General features: G+C 35.9%; 1 protein-coding gene and 1 pseudogene across 1 annotated transcript; both read right to left on the bottom strand.

Moving 5' to 3' along the window:
• Nucleotides 1-610: 610 nt before the first annotated feature.
• Nucleotides 611-9,615, bottom strand: LOC125209705 (cyanogenic beta-glucosidase-like; annotated as a pseudogene).
• A 3,097-nt stretch (nt 9,616-12,712) lies between these two features.
• On the bottom strand, nt 12,713-17,618 carry LOC125213460 (raucaffricine-O-beta-D-glucosidase-like). Its single transcript, XM_048114027.2, has 12 exons — nt 17,371-17,618; nt 17,194-17,263; nt 15,754-15,812; nt 15,609-15,684; nt 15,452-15,529; nt 14,745-14,832; nt 14,230-14,664; nt 13,925-14,142; nt 13,728-13,759; nt 13,544-13,649; nt 13,339-13,450; nt 12,713-13,242 (listed from the first exon to the last, which is right to left on the bottom strand). The coding sequence occupies exons 1-12, from the start codon at nt 17,566-17,568 to the stop codon at nt 12,930-12,932; spliced, it is 1,785 nt and encodes a 594-aa protein (XP_047969984.1). The 5' UTR covers nt 17,569-17,618; the 3' UTR covers nt 12,713-12,929.
• Between the last annotated feature and the right edge of the window lie 2,395 nt (nt 17,619-20,013).

The following is a 20,013-nucleotide window of genomic DNA, read 5'->3' as shown; positions in this document are numbered from 1 at the left end:
AAAGCATTTTTCCTAAACGATTAAAGATTTGTTTGATTTTTCCATATTTTGCAGTTTAAATAATAGAAAAATGAAATACTGACAAGTTAAAATGACCATAATAGGTCGCCGCCTACAAAGATTTGCAGAGCGGATGATACCGCAATTGGGTTCACCAATCGTCGCATCGCCTTTTCTACCCATTTTCAATCTACGCTCCTCCTCCGCCATGAGCGCCGCCGCACCTCTAGAAGCCCTTTTCAAGGTAGTGTGTGTGTATGTGTGTGAAAATTGATTAAGCAGTATCATCAGCTTGAGCTGGCTTACATGTGATCTTCTTGTTGATACTAACGACACGGACCATTTCAGGTCAACAATACGCAATAACAACACATATATGACACGATACAATAATGAAACTATATTAATATTATTTCTTAACGTGTAACACGAACACGACACTATACTAATACTAAGTGTTCCATTAGACTAAACCTAATTTAAATTTTAAAATAAATAAAATAATAATAATATTATAATATTATTTCTTAACATGTAACACGAACACGACACGAAATTTTCGTGTCGACACGATAAGGACACGAACTCAATAAGCTTTGATATATACCTATTAATTTCGTGCGAGTTCGTGTCGTGTTATCGTGTCGTGCCAAAAATTGTCAGTCCTAATTTTAGTTGTCTTCTTGTGATCACTCTCAGTGGGAAATCCTTTTAGAATTTACAATTAGTTGTTATTATACTTAACATATAATATGATTTATAACCTAATAAAATAGTATTACCATTTTCAGCTATGTATATTTCTTTGAGCTTTGGATATTTGTCATTCATATACAAGAGCATCTCATAAATCCCATTTGGAACAGAGTATAGCCACACACATCTAGGGGTGGGTCGATACGATATATCGTATCGGAAATGTTGTATCGTGTTTCGTATCGAAAATATCGATATGAAAAAATTTCATATCGTTATCGTATCGAAAGTTTCGATATATCGAATTTCGATATATCGAACTTTCGATATGGATAATATCAATATCGTTATCGTATCGATATTTCGATATATCGTAAGATTGATACGATATATCGAAATATCGTTATCGTATCGAACACCTATATATCGAAAAATATAATTTCAAAACTGAAAAATAACACAAAAATTAATAAAACTTCTACACAATAAAATATATAATATTCTTATTAGGATTTCATATACTCCGTATATATTTTCTAAATATATGAATGAATTAAATGGATTTATATATATTTATAATTTTAAACTTCAATCCGTATATATTTTCTAAATATATGAATAAATTAAATGGATTTATATATATTTATAATTTTAAACTTCAATATGTATTGGATTTCAATATGTTTCGATATATTCGATATAAAACGATATATCGCGATATAAGGATATTCATATCGTTATCGTATCGGAAACTTACGATACGATACTGTATCGTATCGAAAATTACGATATACTAAAAATTTGATAATTTTTCGATATTTTTCAATACCATACGAGCGATATATCATTTTTTCGATATTTTTACCCAGCCCTACACCCAGACTAAAAAGATTGACGTGAGAGATATATAATATTGATGATTTTAAAAATATGAAATTGAAAATGAGATATTAGTAATTACCTTTGTTCCAATGTACTCATTTCCCCTCTTTACTGCAGAGTGAATATAATGAAAAAATTAATACTAAGGCTCTATTTGGTACCTATGCTTTGTCCGGATAAAATAATTTATCTTGGTATTAATAGCTGCAATGGCGAAGCCACATGAGGGGCAGGGGGCCCATGGCCCCCCCACTAATTTCAATATTTACTATATTATATATACATATATTAGTGAGACAAATGTGGATGCCTAGCGCATATGGTTTTTTTTTTTTTAAATATTAAAAAAACTCTTATACAAAGGAGGAAATTACAATTAACACTAATTTCAATATTTACTATATTATATATACATATATTAGTGAGACAAATGTGGATGCCTAGCGCATATCGTTTTTTTTTTTTAAATATTAAAAAAACTCGTATACAAAGGAGGAAATTACAATTGATGTCAAGAGGGCTCGAACTCGGTACCTCATACAATAATGTCTAAGCTCTTTGCCGCAAGGACAAAGGCTCTGGACGCCTAGCGCAGGCGATTGATTGCGCATTCAGTGTTCGAATCATATAAGTCATAATGTCCAGTTTTTTATATTTTTTTGTTTGTTTTAGCTTCACAAAGTTCCTTTTATTTAGTTTTATCCTTAGTTTTTGCTCCATAGAATTCTAAGAGATCCATAATTGTATCTTATAAATATTATTATTAACTTCAATTTTTTTAAAGTTATTCCGCACATGTTATCCATTTTTCTTGAAGTCCCCACTTAGGTTGTGATAAGGCTAATTTCATGCATCGGTTATATGTGAAAAACGTTATAATTTGTTGGGTCTAACACGTTTCCTAAGCTAGGTGTGTGAAGAAAAATCGCTAGATCGAGGAAGTGCTGAAGGAGATGGTCTAGCGAAGGAAAGGAACGAAGTGAGCAGGATTTAAAAGAAAAGAAGGCGTGACAGAGGGAGTCAATAGCTGAGGGTAACAAAGTCTTATCTATACCTCGCTGGGCCCCACTCCAACGCCTATATATAGAAGAGCATGCAACGCACATCATATCACTTTTTCACTCTTTTCTTAGCTCACACACATTACACACACTTGGGAATGGGAGATCTGGGGTAGTCGGGTACGAAGGGTTATTTTCTTTAGAAGTTTCGCATTTGCAACACCGTCCGAGTGTGGACGAAGATACAATTTCTCTTAATTTCAGTTGTTTGCTCGTTTTGCTGTCGAACTTCACTTTTGGGAGTCGACTTGGTTGTTGATGATACTTATTATCTTTACGCTTTGGTTGATTTGCGTTTAGTAGTTGAATTTCAAGTTGATTTACGTAGATCTCTCTGCTGGAAGTTTATTTTTACAAGTATTATGTCGATCTCTGTTTTATTTTGATATTGTGGTGTTTGATATGGGAATTTGGTGATAGATCTGTGGTTTATTGACTGTTTGGAGGTTGTTGTTCGAATCTGAAGTGATGAAGTGTTTCTGTTGGTTGGAGTTCGTGTTGGACGCTTGGATCCGGAGTGGATTTAGCGTCTGAGGTTGGATTCGAAGTGAGAAAAGAAAGTTGTTAGATGGGTTTGATGTTTTCTTCTTGTTTTCTGTTTTGCTTCGTCTAGCGTCTGCAGATCTGTTCAGTTCTTCGTTGATTATGCATTGATTTGACTTAAAATTAGTTGCTCTGTTTTGATTTCGTTCATGTTGATTTTCTTATGAGTTTTACGCAATTTGGTTGTAGAAGATGATGTCGCTGTTAGTTAGTACTAGAGTTAGTTATTCTGCCAGCTTTTCGTACGTACTCTGCTTTTTCAGTCATGGTCCCCACAGTCAGTTTGTTTCCTAGGTCTAGTAAGTAAAGTAGTTTTCTTAGATCAAGTGTTGAGCAGTTAATTTCCTTTGCAACGTTCTCTTATAATTTCGCCTAGGTCTAGCTGTTAGCTTAGGAGTTTTAAAGATTCTCAAGTCAAGTTTAATTTGTTTTCCTCAGCCCAAAAAAATGCGTGGCAGCAACCAACACCAAAAACACACCCAAATCCTTGAATACGAGTATTACGCATCCTTCTCTGTGGGATCGATCCCTACTTCCCTATACTAGGTTTAGTAAAGTGGTTGAGGGTTTTTGAAAGAAGTGCTCCGTGTGTCCGACGACCGGAATTTCCTGCGACCAACGAGTTCCTAGACCGCGTGATCTAGTGGATCTGCTGGACCTAGGGAACCTGTTATTTCCTTTTGAACACACTGTATAAACTGTACACACACAAACAAGTAAGACCTTTCAGGTTGTATCAGGCTTTGGCGACAGCAAAAGAAAAAAATACTCCCTCCGTCCCATAGAAATTGACCATATTTCCTTATTCGTCCGTCCCATAGAAATAGTCACATATCCATTCATGGTAACCTTTTTCTCGTTCTTTTTTACTTTTTCATTTATGGGTCCACCATCCACTACACAATTTCAACTACTTTTTCTCCTTCCTCTTACTTTACCAAATTACGCATTAAAACCCGTGTCAACCATAAAGGGCCAATTTCTATGGGACGGTGATAAACTCATGTTTTAGTCGGTTTAATTGGTATGTTGAGGTGCTTAATGTTGAGTTTTGATGCTTGAATTGTCTATTTCCAGCCAATTAACCTATATTTTGGAGTTTCATGTGTTTGTTGAGTGTTCTAGGATAAGTAGATAAAAAATAGGCAAAAATCCGGCCTATTGTGAATAGGAGGCAGCAGGCCTTTAAAGGCTACACCCGGCCGGGTGAGTTTTACTCTAATAAATTCTACCCCGCTGGGTACCCTGAAGACAGCGTGACGAGTTCAGAAAGGGGTCTGAAATGGTCACCCGGCCGGGTAGATTTACAGCACTAAATTCCTACGCGGCCGGGTCAGTCAGTCTGACGGGTTTGACTTCTGAAAACGCGATTTTTGACGGAAAAATCAAGAGAAAAAGGCTAGGGTTGGATTGGACGAGATTCATTCAACATTCCACCGCCTCCAACACACTCTACACTTCCCCAAGAACACTTTGAAGAGAGATTTGAAGATTGAAGACTACAAATCGAGAGATTGGAGTCTCTAATCCATAGAATCGTTCCACAGGAGTATCTATTTGCTTTCTTTTATGTATTTGATTGAATCCATTGTTTTAGTTTTCATGAAGAACATGAGTAGCTAATTTTATTGTGGAGTTTTGGTGAAGACTACAATGGATGTTTGTGATTAATTCAAGGACTTCTTTTGATTGCTTAGCTCTTGTGATTCCTTTGTTCATTCTTGTGCTTTTTCAATTCAATTGCTTAGCTACCAATTGAGTTTATTTACCTTTATAGTTGTAATCGAGAGATACCTATCTAGGTTTGATAAAAGAGTTAGCATCACTTTGATAATCTACACTCGAGAGAGGGGAACCTTAGTGAGGGCTTGGATCTTTTGTTCTATGGAGTTAATCTAAACATATTAGAAGGAGACTTCAATATTAAGGGTTAATCAACGGGGTGAGTACACTCGCGAGGGGGCTCAACCTAGACTAGCGACTTTCCTAGTAATCCTAGAGACATAAAATGGGTAATCGAAGTTGTTGAATCAATCACAATACAATTCCATTGTAGTTGGATCCAAAACTCTACTCTCCTCTTTGTGGTACCTTTTCACTTGTGTTTATTTCCTCTTGTTACTTTTAATTTCTTTTCATTGTTATATGCTTATAGTAGTGTTAGAACAAAACCATTTCTCTTGGATTGTCTAGATAGTAATTGAAATTTGTTCGTGGTACTTGAGTTGATACAATCTTGTCTCTGTGGGATACGATACTCTTGCTTGCTAATTGTTACACTAGCCCCGTACACTTGCGGGTATTATTTGTGTTAAAATAAGTTGAGTCAGACGGTGGGAGTATCTCACATGTCACAACCAAGAAGAGTAAGTTGGGCCCCCAACTTTAAAATTCTGGCTTCGCCACTAAGTCTAGCAGTTTGGTGTGTTGGTTAATTTATCTGCTGGCCAATGTTTATACTCTGGCCTATCAGGCCCATCTTCATTTTCATGTGTTACCTTGTTAATATAACCCTACTTTGGTTTTATTTATCCGTCTAGAAATTCCAACCAGATTAGTACTCCCTCCCCTCCATCTCACTTAAAATGAAATATTTGAAAATCGGCATGGGATTTTATGTAGTGTTGTTTTGTGAGTTAATGAAGAGAGAGTAAAGTAAGAGAGATGAAAAAGCAGAGATAGAGTTGTTTCCATTTTAGGAAACGTTTCATTTTTAATGAAATATTTAATGGGACAGAGGGAGTAATATAGAAATATCTCATTTGGTCTCACTTAAGTTGTATAACGGAATGCTCACCGGAATACTTAACCCTTTGATCTGCATAGTATCCCTCTCCATTTGGTGGGTGAGGATCATCGGAAGCATACTACGTCGTGTAGAAATTCAGACCAACGAAATGGTAGGAGCCTTGGATCTTTTTCACTTCTTGAGGTGTGAATGATGGAAGATTGTTCGGTGGAATGTAGTCTTCCATGCTTTTGGGGTGATGCCCGTACATTGTAGCCTCCAAAAACCTGTACAATTATATTCAGACGACGACAGTTTAGGGTATAGGGTTTAGGATACGTACCATCCCAACATGAAGTCAACCCCCCTTAAAGCGGCTTCACCATCAGCTTTTGATTTTTCATCGAAGGGCGTAAACCAATGGAAGTTGAGCACTATGCCTATCTTCCCTCCTTGTGCCTCCTGAAACTTGCTTCTGTAGACATCGACTGCTTCTGCGTGTGCAAGGAGAAGATTTTTTGCGACCGTGTATGCCTCCGAGGGGTCGGCAGCGATGAACTTGTCGCCAGTGGTGAAGTCGAGGGGTGGGGCGCCGACAATCTTCGTGGAAAGTTTGTCTCCGGGGACAGGAACTTTGTGGGTCGGGGGATCGAAGCCTTGAACGTATCCGTTCACGGCGCAGGTCTATGGCTCGTTTGAGGTTGTCCAGTGCTTCACGGGATCCCCGAATTCCCAGAAGCATACCTCTGCGAACTTGCGGAAATCGTCCCTGCACAGCTCCATTGGTAAGACGACTTTTATTTTACTAGTGCCAACTTATAAGTAATCAAATCAGAGAGAATAAATTTATTTATTTACTTGACTTTATTGGTTAAGATGCCACCATACTCATTTTCCAAGCACAAAGGAAGATCCCAATGATATAGTGTCACAAATGGTTTTATGTCTGCACATGTATATGCATATATATTATAGTATTGTGATTGCATAGAGAGAAATCGAAACTAACAAATTAATATAATAACCATGCTGTAACAAAGTGTTGATAACATCATTATAGTAAGCAATTCCTATTCTGTTGATTCCACCAATCTTCCGGCTGTTGAGAATTTCACTATAATTAATTAACCAATTACTCGAAAAACACATTCTTTAACAAGATACAATATAATTTAAACCCGGCAATATTCTTGCCCATGAAATGGAAAATCTATACGAATTAAACCTCATTTTCTTCATCGCAATATCTTCCTGCACTATATATATAGTGTGAGTTTAGGGTCGGCGGCACGGGTTTTAATTGTACATAAAGAAAACAAACAATAACCGTATATCTGTTGTACATGTCACATGCAACATTTCCATTGGATCCATCAGCTACTTTCCCTGCACACCCCCCCCCCCCCCCAACACACGCAAACAAACCACAATCACATGAATATATCACTCCTTACATAATTATTTCTAGGGATGTCAATATAGCCCGCAACCCGTGGATCAGCCCGAATAGCCCGCCAAATTTATAGAGTTAGGGCTGAAATTTTCTAGCCCGATAAAATTACAGCCCGATTAACCCACAACCCGTTAGGACCAGACCCGAAAACCCGATAAAATTTCTATCATTCTATTTGTTTGACTCTAATTTGACACTTCATTGGTTATTTTATAATGTATATTACTAAAAAAATAACTTTCAATTTTATATATTAAATATATATATTAAATTTAAAATTTTTATTAACATAATAATAGATAAATAAATTAGAAACTTCAAATTCACTAAAAATATATATTTAAATTTCTAAAACATACTTTAAAATTTCTTGATGTTTATGTTTTATTTTGCATAAATATCAAATATTAGTATTTGATGATATTTATGTTTGAGTTTAAGCATATATCTCAAATTTATCATAATTAAATATTTTAAATTTTATAAATACAACTAATTTTCACCATTATTTATTGGATTGACCGCTTGTTAATTTTATCGGTAGCAATCCGATTAACCCGTTGGGCTAGCCCAAAACCCGAGCTTTTAAGGTTAGGGTTGAACTTTTATAGCCCGAAAAAATTACAACCCGATTAGCCCGCATCCGATTGACCCGCAATCCGAATAGGGTTGGCCCGGTTGACATCCCTAATTATTTCCATGCTCTTGATTAATTAAGTAATTAATTTCAAGAGAGAGTGAGAGACAAGAAAGCCTCATAGAGAAGTCATCCCATATGCTAATGCCTTTGCCTCCCTTAGCAGCAGCCCCTTCAACCTGCTCCAAAACAACAAAATGCAATAATTTGTATTTAATTAGCCTTCATTAATTAAATAATTAATATATTAATAAATGAAATCAACACATATAAATAAACCTGAAAGGCAGAAGTTCCGGTTCCAAATAGGAAGTCTTGAGGAAACCAGTTATGGTTGATGCCACTGTTGTCGGTTAGAATCCGACACCGGTCCATCGATATCCCACCATGCACATTGAACCGCCACCTGACGAATTGTTTTAAATGTGGCATCCAGTGGCATAGCCCTCACGGTTTTGCTCATGTTACAGGTCACCATGTCACCACAGGTCTTGGTCGAGCTCGTCACATCGGAGAACTTGCAAGCGCAACCACCAAACCCCGAGCCACACAGGCCCAACCCTGAACCAGGGCTCTGATACCACTGTTGGGTCTTGGTGGCGCACGCCTGAACTCCACATTAGTATGATATTGTCCGCTTTGGGCAAAGCCCTCACGGTTTTGCTCTTGGGGTACTCCCCAAAAGGCCTCATACTAATGGAGTAGGGGTAGCCCATTTATACACTTGCAAGTCTTGTTCATTCTCCGATGTGGGATATGGTTTGCTCCCTTCAAATCCTCCCCTTAAACCAAGACCACCAGACCACAGACCACATGCCTACCTCATGTTACAGGTCACCACCTTAAACCAAGACCACCAGACCACAGACCACAACAGACCACATACCTACCTCATGTTACAGGTCACCACCTTAAACCAAGACCACCAGACCACAGACCACATGCCTACCTCATGTTACAGGTCACCATGTCACCACAGGTCTTGGTCGAGCTCGTCACATCGGAGAACTTGCAAGCGCAACCACCAAACCCCGAGCCACACAGGCCCAACCCTGAACCAGGGCTCTGATACCACTGTTGGGTCTCGGTGGCGCACACCCAAACTCCACATTAGTATGATATTGTCCGCTTTGGGCAAAGCCCTCACGGTTTTGCTCTTGGAGTACTCCCCAAAAGGCCTCATACTAATAGAGTAGGGGTAGCCTATTTATACACTTGCAAGTCTTGTTCATTCTCCGATGTGGGATATGGTTTGCTCCCTTTCAGTTTATATTCTTATCCGTTTTATATATTTATTTTTACTTCTAATATCTTTTTCATCGGACGTCACACAATTTTATCTTTATTTACATATATTTTAAAAATCTTATGTCCCGTGCATAGCACGGGTGTTGACACTAGTATAAATAAACCTGAAAGGCAGAAGTTCCAGTTCCAAATAGGAAGTCTTGAGGAAACCAGTTATAGTTGATGCCACTGTTGTCGTTAGAATCCGGCACCGGTCCATCGATATCCCACCATGCACATTGAACCGCCACCTGACGAATTCCGATCTTCAACGGTGCCATTTTTATTGTCATCCAGATGCACCATCGCCATTGCTCCAAATTAATTGCAAAAATATTTTTCTGTGAGTGAAATATTCGAAGCCAACTTCATCTATTTATAGTGTGACACTCACTTTTCATCTACTTATCATGTTCATAATAAGAATTAATTAAATTAAAAGCTAAAAAAACTGGAATTTGCAAGTATATTCATATATGAATATATGCGTGGCGTGCTTAGTCGAATGATAGTTTATAATTGCTCATAATAATTTATCAATTTGTTGAGATATAGCTATTAAAAGTTTCAAATGTTACGTGTAGAAAAGAATTTATACTCAATTGGAATCACCAATAATTTTTGGTATATTGCGTGTCTGTTATTTCTCAATATTGTCTTCCGAAAAGAAACACAAACAAGGACAGACTAATTTATATATTTGAAAATAGAGAGAACCAAAGGAATGAAAGATCGGTTGTAAAAATTAATTTGAGAAAAGAACCAAACAGACTAAAGTCTACATTTATAAAATAAATTTGGGCACTTAAGTGCCTAGGAAATCAATACTAAGGAACCATATTATTTTCATTAGAATTGGGCCAATTACTATAAATAAATGTAGGCCCAATAGCGAAAAATAAATACTCGGCCCATTGGGAACCTAAAGTCAAATTGGTGTGGCATTTCATCCTCGAAAATAAATAGAAAAGGAAAAGGGAAACATCAGAACAATTATAAAAGGAAAAAGAACTAACATATCTCACCTCGATTCGACTATATAAATAAGTAAGTGATGAAATGTGTGTGTCAATTGGTCAAGCGGTAAAGTAATTAATGCCTGAGTTCAAAAGACAAAGTTGGAATGATTCGTGACCTGACCTTTAAATTTAAATTTATTTATCTGTCCAAAAGCAAAAGTAAGCGATGAACTAACTTAATATAAATTAAAAAAACAAGAAAGCACAAAAAGAATAAAAGAAAAAGAAAACTAATTTTATTTACCTCATCACCAAACCAGTGATATACTAATTTAATATAAATTGGATACTTGGTGTCTGCATGAGAAATTGAATGTAGTATATAATTATTTATATATTTTTTTATATTATCATAGACAGTCGCGGATCCAGAAACTAAATATCGTGGGGTCGAACCAGATTAAAAATATTTAAAATAATTACTAATATAATTATTTATATTAATATATTTTAATTCCAATAATTCCTACGAGTATCAATACTTTAATAAAAAAAATATTTACTCCATCACATAAAAATAAACTATTTTGCTAGTCCGTCCTATAAAAATACACTATTTTTTTAAAAAAACTATTATTCTCTTTTTTAGGTGTATATCATTTTTAATTAACAATATTTCAATAACTTTTTATTTCTATCTTTCTTCTATTTTACTAGTGTATTAAAAAACTCATGTCATCCCAAAATATGTTAGTAATGAACTTAGAGTGTATACTTTTTTTGCAATATCCCCAATTTTGAAATTTTCAAAATAATTTGAATAAGAATAATAAAGTTGAAAATTTAATTATAACTAAAATGAGAAGAAATTAAGAAATATTAATTTTAGATATATAAAAAAATAGTACACTATTAGAACTTAACATTAATTGAAATTTTAGAATTGAATACTAGTAGACTTCCGAGAAGAGCAAAGCCCATTCAATTGGATAAATCAACATATTTATAAATCAACATATTTAATCTTTTAATCTTAGATAAATAATGCGGTCGGTCATGTTTTCTTTCTTGATGCAATTATTTATTTAATTTTAGTTCACATGTAAATATAGGGAAATGAAATCAACAATGATAGAATCGTGTTGACTAAGTTATCTCTCCTTATTATCTGTGTCCATTAGCCCTTTTCTATTTCTCTCTCTTCTGTGAAAAAAATGAAAAGGACGCTTCCGAATTTACTCAAATCTTTTCATTCTCAACTCCGCCTTCCCTGCCCCGACGCTGCTGCCATAGACTTCGCCCTCCATCATTCCCAGCCTTTCTCTATGCTTAGTCTCATCATCTCACGCGTGAGGTGGGGTCGGAGACGTGAATGCGATAGGATCGGAGACCGATGAAAGGAACTTCCCGGCGGCACTCCGGGGCTGGTGGTGGGGTCGGCCGACCCCACCTGGATCCGCCGATGATCATAGATCTGACTATTCAGAATATTTCTTTTTTCCCATTTTTTCTTTTCCTTTTTTTTTTTTTGCCAATAGTAAGCGAGTCATATTAGTACTAATAAAAACTTAATTAGCGAGTCATATCACGTTTAAAAAATAAGCCAAACAATCCAATTTACACTAAAATAATTAGTGGTCCAAATACAAACTACTGATGTGCTATCATAATTTGACAAACATACATCAATCAAAACCAACTCATTTTCACACGGCAAATTATTCACACGAATAAATGCAAACTAAATTGGTACCTTCAATGGTCCCATGCACGTTCAATTCTACACCCTCCGTCCCCTATTAGGAGTCACTCTTTGATCGGGCACGGATTTTAAGAAATGTAAAGAAAAGTTGGTTGAAAAAGTTATTGGAATGTGTGATCCATTTTTTTATATTGGTTTTATAATAAAATGTGAGTGAATTGAGTTAGTGGAATGTGAGACCTACTTACTATTTATGGTAAAAATAAAGTGTGACTCTTAATTGGGGACGGACCGAAATGGAAAAGTGTGACTCTTAATGGGGGACGGACCGAAATGGAAAAGTGTATATGCCATTACTTAGTTGTAAATTAGAAAAAAAAATTATTATGTAATAAATACATAGATAGTGTTTGTTTTCAAGATAAAATAATATCAAGATTCAATCTAGGATTGAGTTGTGAGATTATTTTAGTCATAGGGGGTTAGCTATGACTAATTATCCCATGATTATCCATCTAGGATTGAGTTGTGGGGTTGAATCTCAAGAACCAAAACACATTACAAATTTAATCCCGGATACAATCTTACAAATCGAACGCCCCATAATGTACAATAATGCCATGCTATTCGTTGTAAATTAGTACAAATATTTATAAATTACTAATAATAATACATAATGTGCAATAAGTGTCCGTTTCTAAAATTGATACAATGATATAGAAGTAGCTAGTAGGCAAGATGAATTAAAATTTGACACTAGCGTATAAAGAAAGTAGGCGAATTAACAATACCTACTGAATTATTACTTACAATATTCATACAAAACATACAAAGAGTTGATAGAGGGGCTTGAAAACCTACCTCTAACATATTATTGCATTATTCAAAGACACACAAACGACGTACATAACATAATGCTTAACTCGGCCGTAGTCATATAGATGCTACATCCAATGAAATACTCAGATCAGTGCCTGAACATTAGTCATGATTGATATCCTCCACGAGTTTGAGTCTTTTCTCTGTATTCACATTCTCCCCATTCCCTTCATACATTCTCTTCTCAGACAGTGGTCGTGGGACCCACCACGGATGGAACCATGCTGGCGGCTGCCTTTTGCTCTTGAGAAACTTAGCGAACCATGCGGCTGAATTCTTAGGATACCTTGTGAGGTCATTCATGTAATCTACGTAGTTCAACCCAAACCTAACTGTGTAGCCATCGCCCCATTCAAAGTTGTCGCACCACGACCACATGAAATATCCCTTCAGTTTCCTCGACATATCTGTGTGTCTGTCATCCATGTACATCGCATGTATTAATTAATAGTAGCGAGATAAAACAAGGGATTACTATACTATTAATTTGAGATATTAATTTAGATCTTACTTCATTGCTTTGAGCATGTTAGCGAGATGATCTTGGAGGTATTTAGTCCTATCATGGTCATCATCACACACCATTTTGGCTGTCTTCGTGTGATCACTCTTAGTTGAAAACCCTTTTGGAAGTAACAAGTAGGTTATTAATAACATTTCATATATTTTATTTAAAAATATAGTATATGCCTTATAACCTAATAAATGAATGTTACCATTTTCAGTGATGTATATTTCTTTGAGTTGTGGATGCTTGTCATTCAAATACAACAGAATCTCATAAATCCCTTTTGGAACAGAGTACAGCCACTCAGTTCCAGACTAAACAAAAGATTTAGGTGAGATATATATACACATATAAATGGTTTCTAATAATAATGAATAGGAGATGGTCCTTACCTTTGTTCCAATGTATTCATCTCCCTTCTTCACTGCAAAATGAAAAGAAATTACTACGTAAAACGGTTTGTGACATTGATGATACTGACCAAACACGGGAACTCATTGCAAAAAGTCAGTACAAAGAGTCCATTTGCTCAATAAATAGCATACCAGTTGCCTTACACAACTGATGTGTTCCGTAACATAATACTCACTGGAAAACTTAACCCGTTGATCTGCAGAGTAGCCCTCTCCATCTGGAAGGTGAGGATCATCGGAAGCATAATGCGTCGTGTAATAATTTAGACCAAGGAAATCATAAGATCCTATGACCTTTTTCAATTCTTGAGGTGTGAATGATGCAAGATTGTCCGGTGGAACGCACTCCTCCATGCTTCGGGGGTAATGCCCGTACAATATAGGCTCCAGATGCCTATATGATTATATTCAAAATGACGACGACGATGATGAAGATGAAGATGACGATTCAAATAATAATGGGAATGGTACTAGTATTTACCATCCAAGCATGAAGTCCATTCCCCTCAAAGCGGCTTCTACATCTGCGGCCGAATGCTCATCGAAGGGCGTAAACCAATGGGTACCCAGTACTATGCCTATCTTCCCTCCTTGCGCCTCTTGAAACTTACTTCTGTAGAGATCGACTGCTTCTGCGTGTGCGAGGAGAAGGTTTCTTCCGACTGTGTACGCCTCGGAGGGGTCAGCGGGGATGAACTTGTCGCCCGTGGCGGAAGTGAGGAGTGGGAGACCTCTACAGGGGGCGATCTTCGTGGAAAGTTTGTCGTCGGGGACGGGAACTTTGTGGCCCGGTGGAAAGGTGCCTTGGACGTATCCGTTCACCGCGTAGGTCCATGGCTCGTTCAGGGTTGTCCAATGCTTCACGCGATCCCCAAATTCCCAGAAGCATACCTCTGCAAACTCGCGGAAATCGTCCCTGCACAACTCAGTTGGTAAGACATTTTTCGGAGACTACTTAGTGGAGTAGTAATCAAGAGTGGGATTGGATTTCTTTACTTGATTCTTTTGGATAAGAAGCCACCATACTCTTTCTCCAAGCATAAAGGAAGATCCCAATGAAATAATGTCACAAATGGTGTAATGTCTGCGCATTTATATACATATATTTAGGGGTGGGTCGATACGATATATCGTATCGAAAATGTTGTATCGTGTTTCGTATCGAAAATATCGATATGAAAGAATTTCATATCGTTGTCGTATCGAAAGTTTCGATATAGCAAATTTCGATATATCGAACTTTCGATATGGATAATATCAATATCGTTATCGTATCGAATACCCATATATCGAAAAATATAATTTCAAAACTGAAAAATAACACAAAAATTAATAAAACTTCTACAAAATAAAATAAATATTATTCATATATATATTTTCTAAATCTATGAATGAATTAAATGGATTTATATATATTTATAATTTTAAACTTCAATATGTATTGAATTTCAATATGTTTCGATATAAAACGATATATCGCGATATAAGGAAATTCATATCGTTATCGTATCGGAAACTTACGATACGATACCGTATCGTATCAAAAATTACGATATACCAAAAATTCGATAATTTTTCGATATTTTTCAATACGATACGAGCGATATATCATTTTTTCGATATTTTTCCCCAACCCTACATATATATTATAGACTTATTACTTATTGTCATCGAAGATGAAATTAAAAAATCAATCAACTAACCATGTTGCAACAAAGTGTTGATAAGATCATTATAGTAAGCAATTCCTTCTTTGTTGATTCCACCGCTACATCTTCCGGCTGTTGAGAGTTACACTATAATTAATTAATTAATTACTTAAAATACACTTTCTTTAACTAAATTTAGTGTAACTCAAACCAGGCAATATTCTTGGCCATGATATGGAAAATCTATATGAATTAAACCCCATATGCTTCATCATCGCAATATCTTCCTGCAATATATACACAGAGTTTAGAAACGGCATGAGTTTTAATTATAGATGTAGGGCAAAAATAATAACCTTATATCTGTTGTACATATCACATGCAACATTTCCATTGGATCCATCAGCTATTTTCCCTGCACCCACACACACAAACTGTTGGAATAAGGAAATCAATTAATTGGAGAACAAGAAGGCAAGAAATGAATTTATGACAAGAATAAAGAAGGAAATCAATTAAAGATTATGGAAAATCAATTAAAATGGATATTAGTATAATTATAATATATTTTCCATGTATAGCTAGAATTAGAGGCTATAAAAGGTGGTGTAACCATTGAGAGAATTCAATTCAAGTCAATTACAATGTAGTCTTTTCCGTCTTTTACTTTCTGCAAAGTCTTTTATTTTCCGCATTTTACTTTTCAACATGGTATCAAAGCAGGTCCGATCATAGAGATCGATCACTGTCACTCTAAAAAAAAAAATTGTTAGCCCCAGCCGGATAATTGCAGCCGCTTTTGATCATGTCTGGGGTTCCATACTGCTCTACTTATGGAGGAAGAATTAGATCATTCGGAGGAGGAATGAAATCATTCGGAGGAAGAAATATGGGAGGAAACATGTATGGAAGCTGCTAAACGTCCTATTACGGAGGAAGAGAAAATATTTACAGAGGAGGAAGAAATTGAAATAGCTCAGAAAATATCCAAGGCATAAACATATACATATGCTGCTCAAATTCCTATGACAGAGCAAGTGGAAACAATTACGGAGGAGGAGGAAATAGAAATAGGTGAGAAAATATCCAAGGTAAATACGTATATAGATGCTGCTAAAATTTGTATGACAGAGCAAGTGAAAACATCTATGAAGGAGGAGATAATAAAATCAAGTGAGAAAATATCCAAAGAAAATACATATGCAGATGCTGCTACAATCCGTGTGACGGAGGAAGAGAAAACATTCACGAGATAGGAGGAGCCGGATGCGTGAAAGGGAGCTGTTGTCGAAAGTGCAAGAGAGAGAGCAATAGCAGCACCAGTTACAAATCTGATCCAACAAAAACCCAACCGCTGAATCTCTGGCTGAGGGGGAGAGAACAATCCCAGCCGGAAAATTCATCGAGGTGAGAAGATGAAAGGCCAGTGGCCAACCCTGAGCAACCACGCCCGGAGAAGAAGGCTGACTACAGCCGAAGAGAAAGCAGCAGCAGTAAAGATAAGAAGGAGTTCACAGTTTGTTTGGCCCAGGGGGAGAATAAGTATCCGACCAAACAATCAGATCTGGCCTGAGAAAGTATCGCCGGAATGGCCCGTAAGAAGCTTGCCATACCAACAGCAGGGGCATTCGGGTAAGGAGACAAAGCAGCCTAAGAATTATCCGGCTGGGATTGGCCTGATATCTCACAATGTAGTCTCTAAAGTTCACAATCATAATAATTTATCACTTCTTACTGAATTATTTGCATGCTTTTAACCAATTAATAAATTAATTTCAAGAGAGAGAGAGAGAGACAAGGACGCCTCATTGTGAAATCATCCCATATGCTAATGCCTTTGCCTCCTTTAGCAGCAGCCCCTTCAACCTGCACACCCCAAAACAACAAAATGCAACTCTATTATTAGACCCATTTAGTTATATACATATAAAGTATCATAATAAAATCAACAGAAATGGAAAAAAACAAAAAACCTGAAAGGCAGCAGTTCCAGTTCCAAACAGAAAGTCTTGAGGAAACCAGTGATGGTTTATGCCACTGTTGTCGTTATCAGCCGGCACTGGTCCGTCGATCTCCCACCACCTTGAAGGGCCAACTGGCAAGCTCTGATCTTCAACGACGACGTTGCTGTTGTCGTCCAGATGAACCATCTCAACTCCTTGGATCGCCATTGCTTCAAACTTGTACAAATATTTCTTAGTGAGTGAAATTTTCAAAACCAACTTCAATTATTTATATAGGGAAGATGGCAAAAAACCAATGAAGTTTAGGTCATCCACATCCTGTCTCTTATTCGTTTCTTAACAATCTCATCTCTTCACTATTAATGGGTCTCACCGTACTTTTCACATCATCTCTTAACTAAGAGACAACACCTGCATCCCTCCATCTCTTAACCATCACATCCCTTAACTATTCATTCAATTTCATTTTTTATTTTTACTTCCAACAAATTCAATTAATATTTCATTAAAATATTAAATTAATACTAATAATTCATTAAATCATTAAAAACCACAAAAATTACAACATCCGAAAATACGTAAAATACATAATTGAAATCCTATGGAGTATTTTTAATTTTAATTTTAATTTTTTAATTTTCAATTTTTATTACAATATTGAAAAATACAAAAATTAAAAATTACAATATTTTAATTTATTTTATTTTCAAATTTTCCTGATTTTTTAAAAAAAACAAAAAAACATTTTAAACGGATATAACGACGCCCACTCGCCGACCCACGAGTGGGCATCACGCACGAACCGGAGCACGCCACGTCGCCAAGGCGCGTGGCGAGCTGTTACGAGGTCGGCCTCTTCCGCGCGTGACACGCGACGAGATGTCCCGTCTCGTCAAGACGAGATGGAGGCCGCATCGCCGTCTCGATGTGGTCTCGTCTCTTCGAGACGAGATAGAACCCGCATCGAGACGTGATGCGGATGCTCTTAGTCAAATTCGGGTCTATCTCACAACTTTCAATAATGACCAATTATATTATAACTTTGATATTTTTTCTCAATTGTTGCAAAAAATATTATGCTAATATGTATATGTGTAAAAATTAAAGACGTAAACTAAATGTATTAAATGGCGTCGTTTAAATAGCCAAATGTTTTGTTCACATGATATTTTCATTTGCCAAAGGCATACATACTTTCCCCAAAATCTTAGACTATGAGACAATTGAGAAAATTGTCAAAATTATGTTATAAATGATCATTTGTTAAAATTGAGGGATAGACTAGAATTTAATCAAATTTCATGGATCTTTTTGTCCATTTTCCCTTTATAGAATGCATCTCATCTCTTATCTCATTTTTTATATTTTGGCAATCCTTTTTTTGATTTTTAATTATGATAAGGAAATTTAATGATATATATTCCCTCCGTCCCACAATAAGAGTCTTATTTTGTCATTTTAGTATATCTCACAATAAGAGTTTTATTTCACTTTTATCATAAATGGTAAGTATGCCTCATATTCTACCAACTTTTTTTACTCACATTTTATTATAAAACAAATACTCCCTCTGTCCCACTAGAAATGAAATGTTTTCTCTTTTAGGTTGTCCCATTAAAAATGAAACATTTCTTAAAATAAAAATAACTTTATCTCTATTTTTCCCTCTCTCTTATTTTACTCTCTCTTTTTTAATTTACAAAACAACACTACATAAAATCTTGTGCCGAAAAGCAAACATTTCATATTTATTGGGACGAAGGGAGTATATATAAGTGGGACACATATTTTATTAACTTATTCAACTAATTTTTTAAATACATTTGTTAAAACCTGTGCCATAACTATATAAGTAGGATTTCTACTGCGGGACAGAGAGAGTATGCCGTATATGTTGTGTTATTGGCATATTTGTAATTTTAATTTTTGCAGTTTATTTGCCATTTTCGGCATATAATAGGATGGTAACGGATTAATGGTGAACTTATCAAGTCATAATTGCTAATTGTATTTGTTTGCACATTTTCATCTAATTTGTGTTGCTCGATTAATTCTTTATTAGTACAATATACGAGTACTATATATAATGTATTTAAAAATATTGACGATAATTAGTTGTAATCATTTATGTCGATATAATTAATATCACGTGAAATGTCAGGACTGGACCAGAGATGTCGTTGTAGTGATCGTGATTCGTGAAAAATTCTTCTCCACATTTTAGAACGTTGACGTGACGCTGAGTCGACACTCGAGACCATCATTTACATTGGATACTTTTATCTATTACACTTAAATCATATTCATATTAAATACTCCCTCCGTCCCACTTAAAATAAAACAGTTGGAAATCGGCATGGGATTTTATGCAGTATTGTTTTGTGAGTTAAAAAAGAGAGAGTAAAGTAAGAGAGATGAAAAAGTAGAGATAAAGTTATTTCCATTTTAGAAAACGTTTCATTTTTAATGGGTCAGAGGGAGTATTAACGAATTTACAACGCCTACTATAATGAAAGTCGAATGATAGTTTGTACTCCCTCGTCCCAGATAATTCATGAAACTTTGACCCGGCATAGATTTTGAAAAATCTAATGAAAAGTGAGTTGAAAAAGTTGGTGGGATGTGGGTCTTACTTTTAAAGTATTAGTATTA

The sequence above is a fragment of the Salvia hispanica genome, chromosome 3 (genome assembly GCF_029641045.1).
Source record: "Salvia hispanica isolate PSC_SH4W2 chromosome 3, Shi_PSC_v1, whole genome shotgun sequence".
In the NCBI taxonomy this organism is placed as follows: Eukaryota; Viridiplantae; Streptophyta; class Magnoliopsida; order Lamiales; family Lamiaceae; genus Salvia; species Salvia hispanica.
This window is presented reverse-complemented; position numbering and strand designations above follow the sequence as displayed.